At 38.3% G+C, this 15,097-nt stretch overlaps 1 protein-coding gene across 1 annotated transcript in view; it reads right to left on the minus strand.

Annotated features, from left to right (window-relative positions):
* The window catches only part of CADM2 (cell adhesion molecule 2), a 702,128-nt gene extending 687,178 nt beyond the window's left edge, over positions 1-14,950 (minus strand). The window contains exon 1 of the mRNA XM_026083401.1: positions 14,858-14,950. Within this exon, the coding sequence (XP_025939186.1) occupies positions 14,858-14,918 (61 nt within the window). The 5' untranslated portion in view covers positions 14,919-14,950. The remainder of the gene's footprint in view (positions 1-14,857) is intronic.
* Between the last annotated feature and the right edge of the window lie 147 nt (positions 14,951-15,097).

Here is a 15,097-nt window from a genome sequence, read left to right on the forward strand (position 1 = left end):
TTAACACACCTCAGGAGGCAAAGAACAAGCATCATTTACTCAAGATCAGAAAAAAAGAATGCGGAATATTTTATAGTTCTTTACACTGTGGTATATTTTTGGATGAGAAAACTAACCTTAAAAATGTTTGCTTGCACTTTATACATAAATCATTGATGGCAGTGCAAGTTACTTAAAAGAAAGAATGTGATTATTTGAAGAAAAAAAAAGTAACCTAAACTTCAGTAAATATTACAGATCTCTCTCCATATTACTAATATTCGAGGGGAAAAAAAACAATATAAACCCAGCCTTATTTTAATAAACTTAGCAAGCAATTTTGAGCTTTACTGATGTTGTGGTATCATTATGTTTCCCAGAATCTACATAGAAAAGACTGTAAAAATTCACCTTCTGTATTTTTTGCTCTTTTTTGAAATAAGATTAATCCTCTCTTCTTCAGGACCAAAGACCAACTAATATCTATATCCAAAAATGATTTTGGAATTTTTAAAAATCACAAGTCATTTTCAGTGCAGCTGACTTGAACTAGATGATTAAATGGCACCTGTAACTTAGAAAAATCTCTCAGTAAAACAAGACCAGCAGCATTGCCTCTAACACCTCACTCCTTCACATGTTCATACTTAACTATTTAAGGAGCGTGCTAATGTCTAAATATTCAGAAGTGGTCATTTATTTATTTATTTATTTATGACACACAGTCATCCAGAGCAGAGTATACAAACTGACAATTTTATTTATTTTGAATATGAAGAATTGAAATAAGCAAATTCTTGGAATAAATTCTCCCTCCTTTCAGCGAAATGTTTCCTTACAAGGACAACTGCCTATAGGAGGACTTGATTGAGGGGTTCAGTACTTTCCTGAAAAAGAGGAAAGTACTACAAAAACGGACAGTTCACGAGTATGTGCTAACCACAAGCTGAAGTCCAGACTGTGAGAGAAAGCACAAATTTCTTAAGGTAGCTAGTTTAATAATTTTCTACTTATAATGCATGTTCAGAAATCTACTGCAGATTCACACCTAATTACAGTTAACAATACAAGATCTATTAAAGCATCCCTTTTCTAAGTAAATAATCTACTAACCCATGAGAAGCAGATTTAACTATGGCAGTGGATTTTTAATTAATATTTTTAATTATACACACCAAAAAGATACTACAAAGTCTAAGATAAACATTAACAAATGCAGTATACTTATTACTCAAATGTAGCTTCTGCTTCAGTGCCCAAAATACATGATTATTACGCGTGAACAGGGACTTTTGAAAATTATTTTTGGGGGGAGTGAGAGTTGTTTTGTTTTGTTTTTCCAATTTCCAAAAGGAAATCAAAAGATATTTTGGATATTTTTCAAACACTGTAACAGAGGTAACTACATCTGTGACACTGAGATCTTACAAGAGAGAACCTAAAAAGAATTACTGCATTTAACTCTTTGATACTTTGAGATTCTACATGCATGAGATCTGCAATTACAGGGAACAAATACATTCCTAACTACCATATAAAATTCTTGTTATGAGCACCAGTTATCAGAAAATATAGGAACATATTAAGTTACTGTTTCCTGACAGTAACTGATATATATGTATATATTCTGACATAATTTGAAAATGCGACAGATTAACTTTTAAAAGTATGAGACAATCTCAACAGTCAAACCTGTTCTGCATATGTGTATAGGAGTTGCTTGATTACAGGCTCCAGAACATACTTGGCAGACATTAATTTGTAGTATTAATTGGATATTATTTATATATTGCACAAAATCTCTCATCTGGATCAAGTAACAGCATTTTACAGTTATTCATTAAAAAGCAAAAAGCTACAAAACAAACTTTCTGCTTCAGATGCCTCTATATAACACTGAACTTCAGAAGAAATAGAGGAGAGAAACTACAAGAAAAAAAAATTACACTCCCTCATTTGGGACTATTAAAAGCTACAGCTTATTTTTTGAATAAGCAATTACCCACTTAGAGCAAACAGATTCATAAGTTTGATTCATAAATTTGACCTAGCTAGAGCACTCATTTCCTCATTTTTTCAGTGCAAAAGTACATTTTGTCCCTTATTTCTTTTTCTTCCATCCGTTGTCTCAAAATTTGTCTTTATGCAATGGTCAGTGTGAGGCATTCTCTGCTGAAATGCTACATACTGAAGCTGGATTCTAATTACGCATTTTTTATTCTGCTGCAACATCAAACACTGATATAACAAATATATCTAGATATAGGCAGTTCATTATAGTCTAACTTCAGTATTTCCTAATACAAGCATTAATGACATTGAGATAAGACAGTGATTAAAATTTCACATTTTTTGTAGATGGAAGAAAGCTTAATAAATTGTTTTTCTTGCTTAATTAACTGTGGTTTATATACTGCTACTACACAGTCACAGCAAATTTCTTTTAGTTATTAATGATGATCTGATTGTGCTGCTAGCAAGTTTGTCTCAAAATATTGAAGTAAAAAAATACAACAATGGAAAAGGATTCAAAGATTCACCATTGGAAAAAATTAAAGTCATATTTTAGTAAACATGCATCACTAAACTGGTCTGACAAAATAATCCTGAATACTGCCAGGTAAAGAGTCAAAAAAAACATTATAATTCATTCTAAATTAATTCAAGCTGATAAAGAGAATAAAAGGAAGTATGCCACAATGCTAAATTAAACTAAGTCATTTGTTGGATGCACAAGTTCTTCCATGTAATATAGAAAGTGTTGTATTTTGCAGATATTCACTCTTAAGGTAGCATTCTTAAAAAAACTGGAAACATTCACTTCTACACGCACATAAGAGAGCTGAACTCATTCTTGAAAAGTAGTGGTCTGATGTTCTGAATCCGTACTTAAGAATTCAGCTAAACTACAAAGATGAAAGAACAGCACCACCTAGTTCTCTGTATAAAAGTTTTCAAATATTATCATCCATTGATTTATTTTTATATCTAAATTCAAATATACGTGTGTATTATGCAATGAAATCTGTCACATTTCCACAAGAAACAATATTAACAAGTTTGTCAGCAGTTAAGCCTGTGATGTAGATACCTTACAAGTGTATTCAGTGAAAAAAAATACATATACAAGGATGTTAGAGACCTTTTATCTCTTTGCTATCTTGTGCCAATCTTCTTTGGTAGAATAATTCTCTAATTTAACCAAAACATTGTATTTGTACTGATTCCCCAATACAGTAGCCTTAAACTTTAGAGCATGTATATTTGCTTTCCAGATGCAGAAAATATATTCACAATACAGACATCAAAAGATTCTCATTGAAATATTAAAAAAAATAATTGTAGCTCATGTAAGTTGTTTCACATTTATGCTTTCTACACTGCAAATAACCCCTTTCAGAAATGGGGTAGATGTTTTCATTATTAGTCAGACTGAAAATTTCCATGTGAATATTTTCTCTGCTAGAGAATTAGAGATGTGTATTTGCAAAAGCAGAACAATCCAAAAGTTTACCACGGCACAACAGCAGCTCCTTAAGGCTACCATGCAGTCATCTTGGCAAAGGTTTATCAGTGTAGCTGCCTGCATTTCAATTTGTTAAGTACCTAGCTACACATGCAGAATAACTAACCTATTTTTTCCAGAAGTGCTATATTTTCTAATATCTCACTCACTTCAGCAGAACATCCTAGCAGTGGCAGCTAGTACTTCAGGAAACATTTTCTTTGTTTACATTGATATTTATCAATCAACTCCACTGATTTCTCATACTAACATATATTACGGTGACTATTTTCTGTAAGATTCTTAATTGAAACAAAGCACAAGTAACATCAATAACCTGACTATTCTGCATAGTACTTCACTTTACACTGTGATGGTATGTCTGGTAACGCTATACAGAAAATGGAGTTAACTCCACCTACAAGAAGTTTTACCTGCATATTGGAACAAAATGTTCAAATCAGACCATCGATTTATCTAACTTAGAACCATGAAAATGAAATGAAATCATGTTAAAAATGATTTGAGATGGCACACTTGCATCAATAAGCTGAACTTCATCTAAATTCCTGCTTTTCATAGCTTTTAAAATATTTTAAAATATTTAAAAAATATTATATATTTTAAATTTTTTTCCTACCAGTGCCTGTAAGCACTGGTAGGAAAAAGCCATGAAGCAAAGATTAGGCTCTTATAGACTAAAGAGAATAGAGCTTAATGAATACTTCACTAACAAGCTTCTATAATTGGTGCCCCTGGCAGAAGTTGGGTTCCAAAGCCAGGGACTAAGAGTCCTGCTGGTTCCCTTCCTCACTCCTCTTAGTGCACATGCGAGGAAGGTAGAGAGAAAATCAAAAAAAAAAAAAAAAAGAAAGAAAAAGAAAAAAAAAGAAAAAAGAAAAAGCAAATCTAAATCTTCTAATGCATCCCTCACAGGCCTCTGCTCCTCCAAAGGGGAGAGAAGACCATCGTGCCACAGCTTCCACAGACAGCACTTGCCCTAAAACCGTCACTTGTTGGGTTGTACACACTGGGAAAAGGAGAAAGTAGAGAGTTTCAGCAGGGGAAAGATGAGGAGGTCTCCTGGAAGACTGAAGCTATATAGTGTTTTGTTTCAGCCTAATCTTCATAAAATGTCTTCAGCTTTTACAACAAAGGCTTTTGTGGCAACTCAGGAAGGGGATGTTGTATTCAGAGAGAAAATTACTTGTTCCATTCCCTGTCCCTCCACTCTCTATAACCACAAAAGCCACAGACTAGTAATACAGGATCCAAATTTGAGGTCTCCATCCTCACAAACTTGAGAAGGGAAAACTCTTAGGGTTATCATCATTTCCCCACTTTCAGTATGGCAGTGGTGAACAGCAGAAGCAAGCAACTTGTGGTTCTTGCCAGATATCCTAGGAAGACCAGGCCTGGGGGAAGAAAGCATTTGTAAATTACTCTGCATTAATCTGTGACCAGCTAGTTACTTATTTTGAAATTTCTTTCTGCACATATTTCCTTTCTAGAAAACTTCAAATGATAAGAGTTTTTAATGACCAATTAAAAGAAAAAAGCCTAAACATTAACATCCATTAAGCAGCAAATTTTAATTTGCTAAATTTAAGTGACATGGATTACTGGACTGTTTTCCTGTTGGAAATTACAGCATATTTTAGTTTGCAACTGGCACAMTCTCATTAACAGGTGTCACAATAAATGAAGAATACCCCTTATAGAAGGAGCTCAAGTGTGTTCTTTATCCAGATTCCATGTTAGTCAGTTTTGCATCAGATTAAGAAAAAGCTGTGGTTTTGTACAGCAGAAGTATCTCATGCTTTTCTAACAGACAAAGCTGATCTGTGTAAAATCTTATTTTATTTATTTTCTCCAAAATCCAAATGTAATTTGGGAAATTCTGACATCACATTATCTCAAATGACCCCTACAATAATTGCTTAGACAAAATGTATAAGAGCCTATACACTTAAAAGAGTCTTATATTTTAGGTTATTTTGAAATTAAATTATTCTTGTGCTTTAAATGTACGTGAACATCCCATAAATAAGCCAGTAAGCTATTGAGGTTTTTTTTACATGCCATAAAGAGCAAAGGGCCCATACACTTCTAATGATATTGTGCCTTTCCCCCACTCCCAAAACATACTATTCACAATGCAAAAAAGCTATGATGATTTATGATTTGCAAAACAAAGATGACTAAGGAAACAGTAAAAATTTTAAATTTTAAACTGATTCAGTTCTAAAATTCAAACTTATTTTATGGGAAAGTACTGAAATGATGTAAGCTCTGGTCCATTCTTGAAGCAGTGAATGATGCTTTTTCATTCTAAGAATAGGATGCATTTTGCATTTTACATATCAAAAAGAATCATTAACCAGTAGTTTGTAACCCCCACACTTTACATTTGGTGAGGAGAGATAAAATACACCAAACATTTGCTAAAAAAATTCCTGAAAGGGTTAGCAAAATGTTCTGAATAAGCTGGGCAAACAGTAAAAGTGTTAGCCCATACTTAAACTCTATATTAGCACAGACACTATTTGTATTCAAGTCAGCTAATACACATCAATTTGGTTATGCTTATATATGCAGCAATAAAGATATATCCTAAGACTGTAGGACTCAGGATTTTTGAAGGCACAGCCTATGAAGCTCCTGATTTACTTTTCAGTCCTGATTTACAGCAGAAGATGAGACACACTCACTTTTAATATGTAATGTCCCAATAATTGTCAGACTTGATATTTAAGTTCTGAAAAGAATTTCTCATAGTGTTAGGTATGTTTCTGAATTCTACCATGTTGCTGCCATTGGTTTTAATCTACAGTTGAAGTGACTCCCTTTCAGCTGTACAGATATCATTTCTAATGAAGCAAAATGATCATTAACAAAGATGGTACTTACAACTTCCTTCATATTAATCTGAATCTCACCTATTTTCTCACAGTATTACAAGGCCACAGTATACAAGCCTGTAGGCATCAATTACATCATTAGACACCCATCAATGTAATGGAAAAGTTCAAAAATGATGAAGGTAAGAGGAACCTGCAATACCATGCTTATTCTAGTGAACATGATACTTCGCATGTCACTTCTTCAATTCATGAAAAATTGAAATGATACTTTAAGTTTTCCTCCAAACATATAGAAAAGAAGTTCTCTCATTCTCACTAAAATTTAGAGACTAAAAAAAGACTTCATGTAAATGAAGTCTGTAAATGAAATCCTATACACTATATATTTTATGGTCTGTCACAGGTTTAGAGATGCTCAGTGTTAATCTGTGATTAATAAAGAGATTAGTGAGTATTATCTCTAGTCACTGCATTTATTTTTCAATTTGCAAACAGCTGCAGCTCTGCATTTTTCTATATCTGGAAATATAAAAAATTTCCTTCAGCAGATGACCTGGAGCGTGAACAAATGCTTTAAGATATCAACCAAAATTTTACTTTTCCTGTATAAACTGTGCAAACCAACAGAGACTTCTTCACTGTTTTGGAATTTACATCCATTAATGTATCACAAGCACCAGCTAGCATATCAAAATTTAAACTTCACATATTACAAACATATTAACTGTCAGGGAAAAGAAAAAGAAAAATCAAAAGGGATAAATACAAAATGGGCTTGACACTGGACTGTATTTCATACACTCTCCTAATTAAAACAAATTTATAATATTAAACTCCAGCTTGATTTTATATTTGTACCATCTAATTGCTTTAGCTTGATATTTTGCTACAGAAAAATATTAAGTATGGAACAACTTTGTACTGCAAAGTAACAAATTATTTCAGTAACAAATTCAATGACCTTAAACCCTACATAATTCCAAAAATTGATTGCTTCTGCTTCAACTAGTGTGGCCTTTCCCCTCATTAGGGACTAACCCGAACAGCCATCCTACCATAGAGCATAGTAGGAATAAAAGCAGGTCAAGTTACACTGATAATCCAGCAGATGTAGGTCAGTTTGGGATAAATATCTGAACAAATGGAAAATACCAAAGTGCCTACTACAACTGCTGCTGTGAAGTAATTTGGCCTTATTCTCTTCAGAGCTGTCAGTCAGTCACAGTTGTGGAGCTTCCAGTGTTGAACTTTGAAAGGAAGAGTTTTTAATACTWAGACAGTATAGCTTTGCTGGCCTATTCAATTTTTGAACAGAGAAGTGGAAATAATGCTATGCATATATATTGATGATATCCAGCAAGGCATAAATGTATTCTTCTACGTGGTCACAAATTATTCAGGTTACTTCAGTTAAGATTTAGCAATAAAATTACTACGACAACTAAAACCATTGTTTGATTAATACTGTGGTACATAGGAAGTTTAAAACATAACCAGAATATTTACACCTCCAAAACAAGAAAACAGCCTCTCTTGCATCTTCCTTCCCACCCAACAAAGACAAAGCCAGGTAGTCAGCAAACTGTTTGCAGAAGGATGACAGTAGAGGGAATATTAAAGATATGCAGACAACCATTATATGGCATATATGACCATATGCATTGCTTTACAAACATTCTAAACCTTGCCAGCTCCATTCACAGAACAAATAAAGAATAAGCTGGTAAGGAATTCAGTAATACATTTCCATGAGAACAAAACTTACATACACATACACAGAGAGAGAGAGAAAGAGAGAGAGAGAGAAACCTTCAGCTCTGAAAGAGCTTTACAGATTCAAACTGAGAAACACAGACTATGCACATGAATTATTTTTCAAGAACTGAAGAGTAGCTCTCTTTGGACAGGTTAATATTCCTTAACAGCTATGTAAGGAAAATGGAGAACACTTAAACTGAGTATTACGACATAGAAAAAAGTTAAATTAATTTATGAATTTGTAGTAATGCAAAATTGTATCAGCAGTGATGTGCTGCTTCTTAAAATGTTAAAGCTATAACAATAGTCACCTTTTCTGATTCTATCTGAGCCATTCAAGTACACTAGAAATCAGTACATACAACTTGTCTCATGGTTAGGAGGAAATGTTCTTTCCTTCAAAAACCCCAGATTTATCAGACAGCAAAAAGATTCTTGAATAAGGCTTATGTAGAACCTAAGTGCTGTTTTGCAAATAAAAGAATGGAAAAGTATGCAAGCATGATACTATTTTATTCATTTACAGATGCCAGGGAAAGGAGATAGGAAAATAGGTAGGTAGCCATGGTTAAAGGAAAAAGCAAGGAGTCTTCCACACCTTTTACAATAAAAATAACTACCTACATTTTTTACTGATTCCTTTTAGCCTGTTCCAAGATCTCCATGTTAGAAAGTCCTATGCTCCAAACATTAGTATTAACACAAAGCACTAGAAGATGCAATACACAATCTCCAGAGTTAGCACTCTGTTCTGTTATTGAAAATAATGTTCTCCACTTTTTCCTCTCTCTCCTTAAAATGCTATTATGACAGTCTCCTAAGTGTTGATGTATAAAACACCTACCCTCAGCTTATTGCACATTAAGCTAAGAGAAACTGTATACCTTTGGACTTTGTCTTTAATCTTCATTTGCAAAAATGAAGGGAAAAGATCCTGAAACAGGTTAAAAGAAAAAAAGCTTAAAGAACCCTTGAAAAGACACCCATATTCATTTTTCAAAATACTTATTTCCTTTGAAAATGTTTTCAAGTTTCATTATGTATAGAGAGAATTTGCTCAACAGCAGATTATGGAAAAAAGCATGATTTTACAAGTTATTCCTTGCTACTAGAATTTGATATTTTTTTCTTTCTTCCTTTCAAGCATACCTCAGAAAATCCTTGGGAAGAAAGGACATGCTCTCTAAGGTCTTATTTAAAATTGATACAATCCCAGAGGAGACACTTACTAAACTATGTCTAACAGTTTTACCATTCCACATTTGTTTTGGAATATATATTTTGTAAAGCATGTCTGCACATCCTCTTTAGAGAGGACTCCCTATTCTTTCTAAAGCCTCCAACAGAATTAGTCTGTTATGAGATTCGTATTTTGAAATAAAATTAAAGTATTCCTTCTTCCCCTTTGACAAGGCATTAGAGGGCAATTAGAGCATCTTCTATTGCTACTTTTTAAATATTAGTTGAAGAGGGAAAGGGAATCATTGTTCTGTCCTCTAACTCAGGCAATCACATTCTCTGTTCCACTGAAGTCCTCTTGGCAACTATCCGATGTCCATCAGTGTTTACCACACATACAGTTGCTATCACTTACTTCATCGCCGTTTGTGATGCAAAAATTCAAAAAGACTCAAAACCCAATCTTGACCTTACATAGCAATATTAAAAAGATTAAATCTTTAGGGGAATGAGCAAGGGCAACCACATTCAACGCTTCTTTTGTCAACAGTAGAATTAGACCAGAGTAATGGAAAACTAAATACAAGAACAAAGACTTGTATAAACTATGGTGTAAAGACAACCACAGTACTTTATAATGAAATTACAACTGGCAGGATTAAGTAAATTTCAAATCGGAGGGAGGTTTCACAGTTTTACTTTTCTGAAATTGAAAAAAAGGAACTAGCATGAGGGCAGACAAGAAAAATGTATTTGTTGCAAAGAAGGCGAATGTTTATCCTGATCAACATTCCAGTGGAGTTACCTCTTCAGTGAGAAACTTCAGAACTGTTTATTGTTGAATTACAGACAGAAATACGGCAATTGCATAAGGTTAGGTTATTCACTTTGAAGTGACATCACAAACCTTATAAGTGGTTAGCCAGGGATTACATGATAGAAACTTGATAAACTCTGTGTGTGTGTGTGCACGCGCGCGTGTGTGTGTGTGTGTGTGTGTGTGTGTGAAAAATATTTATTCATTTCTTAATCCTACAGACCTTGCTCAGGGAAGTTGTATAAAGTCATCAATGGGAATTTTGATTGATTAGTTGCTTCCTGTTCAAAAACTGTTCAGCAGTGCTGTGTTTTGACTATCAGTAGAAATATATGAGGAAGTCAAGCAAAAGATTTCATAAAATATGTACTAACCTGAGAAGTGAACAGCTAAGAAACCAAGCCTTGGTTAGACTGATGTAAGTCACATAGAGAGAGTTACCATGAAGTAGAGTCATAAAATCTATCTTTCTACTTGCGTGTAAAATATTCCAAATAAAGTCTGTACCAACATCCTCCAAAACTGTTGTCTTCTATTCTGTAATTATCTACATCCTCACTGAATTTATTAAATTACTACTACATGCTTTTGACTTGCTGTACACCACAATAGCATAACATTAACTTGTTCAGCCAATTCCTATGCATAGGACATTGGGTTGCTAAGGTTTTGCTAACAGAACTTGCAGTGAAAATTCAAAAAGAACACTAGCTGGAGAAGATACTGACTAGTGTATCACAACATTGTCTTAAATCAGCTTTTGTGAGAAGAAACCATTTGCATATTTGCTCATTTTTAAAATTCTATTTGTAATGAATCTGGGTTCATGAAAAGATTCTCACCAACAAGCAATTACCTATCTCCACTGATTTTTTGCATCAGTAATCACAGTTGCAGATAAATTAAAGTGTCCCTGCATTATTTTCATTAGCAGAGAGGTTGCAAGTATTTGAAGTGTCTGTAGAAACCATATTGAAAAGATTTGCCTGGTGTTGGCAGAGAAGAACTGAAAGTACTTCATTTGCTATCACGTACGGCTCTATCCAGTGTCTTCTGAGAAGCAGAGCACATTAAGGCATTAGATGCCATTTGCATTATCACACAGCAGGGGGCTATAGCAGCTACAATTCCAGGATAATCCTAACCCATATCTGTATACTTGGAATTCAGTGAAACTACTTTTAATATTACAGTTTCTCACATGATAGCTCTTTACAATAAGCAACTTACTTTTCAAGTTGCATAAAAACACTTCAGAAGATGTTCCTAAATTATTCTAAATATATGCTGTCTTACAACTGCTAAGTTTCTCAAATGGCTGAATTCATGAAGTGGAAAAAATAAACCAAATGAAACAAAAACATGAGTATGAGTGTAAACACATGTAACAATTTAACCCCACAGTTTAAGTGCTCCAGAATCGTTAAAGTGCACAAGCTAAGAACCACAGCAGTCCTACTATTTCCTACCGTTTTCACAACAAACAGTGGAGAGGGCAGAGCAGACTAGTATCATATGCGAACTCAGCTGACAAACTGCTTCTCAGCTCAACATGTTATTACTCCCTCTTCCACCTCCATCTCTCCCCTTTCACAGCAGGCAGTTGACAGTGGGCTCTTTTACTTATTTGCTTCCTTTCTGAAAGGACTGCTTGCTGTTAATGCTATTCCATGCACAAGCTGCGAAACATTATTCTATGTCCTCTTCTCTCAGTTGATGCTTCATCAATACTCAGGACCAATTCCTTAAGTAAGGCTCTTAACAGACAATGCCGAAAAGCCACACTTCCATACAGGACACAAGTCAGTTTGACTTTTTGTCACCTTGTCTTTAAACTTAATTAGCTTCAGTTTCACTAATAGGAACCATCCTTAGTTACAATCCAGAAGTGCTCCAAATCCTCAGAACAAAGATCTTATTCACGTACAAAGCTGACAAAAAAACCTGTGTATCCCATGGCTCACAAAAAGAAAACAGAGGAATCTAACAAATCCATCGAGCCACTTCACAGCACAGTTTGGGAAAGCAAAGCAAGCCAACAGGAAACGCTACTTTGAAATGCAGGTATAAAGCTGCTGACAATAAACGTGTCTAATATGCTAACTGAGTCTGCTAGTTGTACCAAAATAAATGTCAGAAACCGAGAAAACAACACTTATGAAGTAGCACCACGAGATGGACCAAAGGAATTTCATATCCAGTGAGACACAGCCACTACTCAGGACAATCTTCTCCTATAAAATATTTACTCATTTGTTTCTCCATTCTCCTTCACCTAAGAAGGAGAAATAGCAGAAATTATTTCCTCTCTCTCCAATCTGAGGATTACAGGTTTTCAATGTTCCCATTTTTTAAATAGTGCCCAGTAAAACTGCCTCCTGAAGCAGCACTCTGCTGAAGTGAGGTATACTGAGTGCCTGAGTATTTCTGATTGCAGTTTTAATCAAGAACTGAAAAAATACCTGCGTGAGAAACTGCAACAAGGGAGATGTTTTATACACATAGAGTGCAAGCTGAATAACATGTTAAGAAGCAAAGCCTTTGCCCGTCTACAAGGACAGGCCCAATCTGGTTATTTTCAGTCAGGTAGAATCAGATTTGCATTGCACGCCTTTTCTTGCAACATGTTTTTTACTTGATGCTGTTCACAGAGTTACATTTTGCCTGGCACGCTTCCTAAACTGCTATGAAAGACATCACTGTTTTTAATCACCGGTTTACTCTTAAAAATGTGATGACACTGAATGCAGCTGATTGCATCTTAGGAAAGATCAAATCCTCCTCCTCCAGCAGCAGCCCCGATTTTATTGGTGACAGAAAGTCAGTCCAGACGCCCCCCCCAACCCCCCGCCCTTTGTAACGCAATGAATTGACAATTCACAGGGAAGTGTAAAAGGCAGAGAAGAGCCAACCCCCAGGTGCAGCCCGCCGCACATGCCCCAATAAATAATCTTGTATAGCACCAACACAGCAGCTCCTTGTGCAGTGACGTACAGGGCAACTCATAAACATCGGTAAAGAATACAAATAATCTACCCGATAAAACTGTAATTAACAGTTGCCAAATGTACACCCCCTTCCCTTCAATGCTTCCACAATCTGTAACTTCCTCGGGAGGTGAGGTTGGGATACTTATAGGTTTCTGAATAGTGCAGGGATGAGACGCGTGCATTTCAGGCACCCAGAAGGTTACCTCCGCTTCTGGTATGGGCTGTAATTTACTGATCTCTCCGGAGATCTCTCGACACATGATGCAGCCGAGAGAAACGTGAAATATATTAAACTTGACATGAAATGGCATGACGGAAGCGAGAGAGAGAAAAATCTTACAAGGTCACTTAGTTTAATCGGCTGTTCACTTCTCATACCCCGACTGAAATGCACCACACACCGCGCAAGGCAAAGGGAGAGAGACGTCTCCGTCCCTCCGGCCACCCGAAGCCGTCCTGCGGATTACGAGCCCGTGAGGAAGTTGCTGCGTGGCGGCTCCCTGACCCCGCTTACACCCGCCAGAGGCCGCCGAGCTGCGGCGCCGGGGGCGGCCGCCACCGCCTCCCCCCCCCCCCCCGCCCACACCCCCCCCCCCCCGCCCGTTACACCCCCCCCCGCCCCCCCCCCCCCCCCCCCCCGCGCACACACACTCTCCCGCCCGACCGTTACATCCCCTCGCGCGCCCGCCCCGCCCCGCCCTCCCCGCAGGGCCGAGGGCAGGGGGCTGAGCCGCGCCGGCCGCCCCTCCGCCGCCATCCCGCGGCCGCGGCGGCCGGGGCCGGGGCCAGCGCTGCCCGCCGGCAGCGGTGCCCCGCGCGCTTGGGTCCCCTCTCGCCTTCCCCAAGGCCGGGAAAGAGAGAGAGGGGTCTCGGGAGTCGGTGAGACTTCCCGCAGGCATGCCAGTCATTTGCATGATAATAGTGTTTCGTAGGTTTCCCTCCACTGCGGTCTCAGCGGTTGTTACATTTCACTTGAAAGGATAATATTAATTAAGAAGAGAGGTGGTGATGGTGCGATGGGAACGAAGGCGGAGGTGGGGAGGAGGAGGAGAGGAAAGAGAAATATATCGAGTCTGGAAACTAGCTGCAGGAGGAGAGTCGTTTAAAACAGGATATCAGAGAGATTCACTCCTGAAATCTCGGTTCATTCGATGTTTTTTTTTAAATATTACATATATACATATATATATATATATATATATATAAAATATATGTATGTATTCTTGCCGGTGGCATGAGCGAAGCACGGACTCTTCCCCCCCACCGCCTCTCCGTCGGGGAGGCATGTTTAAAACCCTGGGATGTTGCAGTGCACACGCTGCTGCTGCACTCGCACTTTCAGAGGCACGTTTGTGGCGGATGAATGAGGGCGAAACGGCTGGATGAGAGGGAAGGTTACGGGGAGTTGAAGGGGTGGTTGAAAAGGTTGGCGGGGGGGGGCGAAGGAGAGAGGAGGGCGGTTAAGGGCGGGAAGAGGTTGAAGGGGGGAAGGGCAGAAAGGGTTAACAGCCGTGCAGCGCTGTAGCGCTGGAAAGCGCTATCCAAATGCTGGTGCGCGCGGCGGGAGGCTGAAGGAGGCAGGGAGGGGTGCAGGGGAGGAGAGGGCACCTGGGGCAAGGGGAGAGGGATGGGCGGAGGAAGGAGAGGGGGCGCGGGGGAGGGGCGGGGGTGGGGAGAGGGGCCGGGGATACCCCGGGCCGCCGCTGCTGCCCCTTCCCGGGTCCCTCCCCGCGCGGAGCAGACAGGGGTGTGGAGGAGGCGGTACCTTGTATGAGGATCCCGCAGAGGCTGTAGAAGCGCAGAAGCGCGCCGGGCTTCAGCCGCATCCTGGGGGCTCCCCTCGGGCTGGGTGGGCGCCAGGCACACAGATCCGCAGCCTCCTGCCGCTCCGCTCTCCGGGCGCTTCCTTCCCCCCGCAGGAGCCGCCGCCGCCGCCGCCGCCGCCGCCTCCGCCGCAGTGTCTCCCTCGCTGTATCCAGTGGGGTGAGGAGGAGGAGGAGGAGAA

This window comes from Apteryx rowi, unplaced genomic scaffold (genome assembly GCF_003343035.1).
Source record: "Apteryx rowi isolate R43461 unplaced genomic scaffold, aptRow1 scaffold_60, whole genome shotgun sequence".
Taxonomy (NCBI): domain Eukaryota; kingdom Metazoa; phylum Chordata; class Aves; order Apterygiformes; family Apterygidae; genus Apteryx; species Apteryx rowi.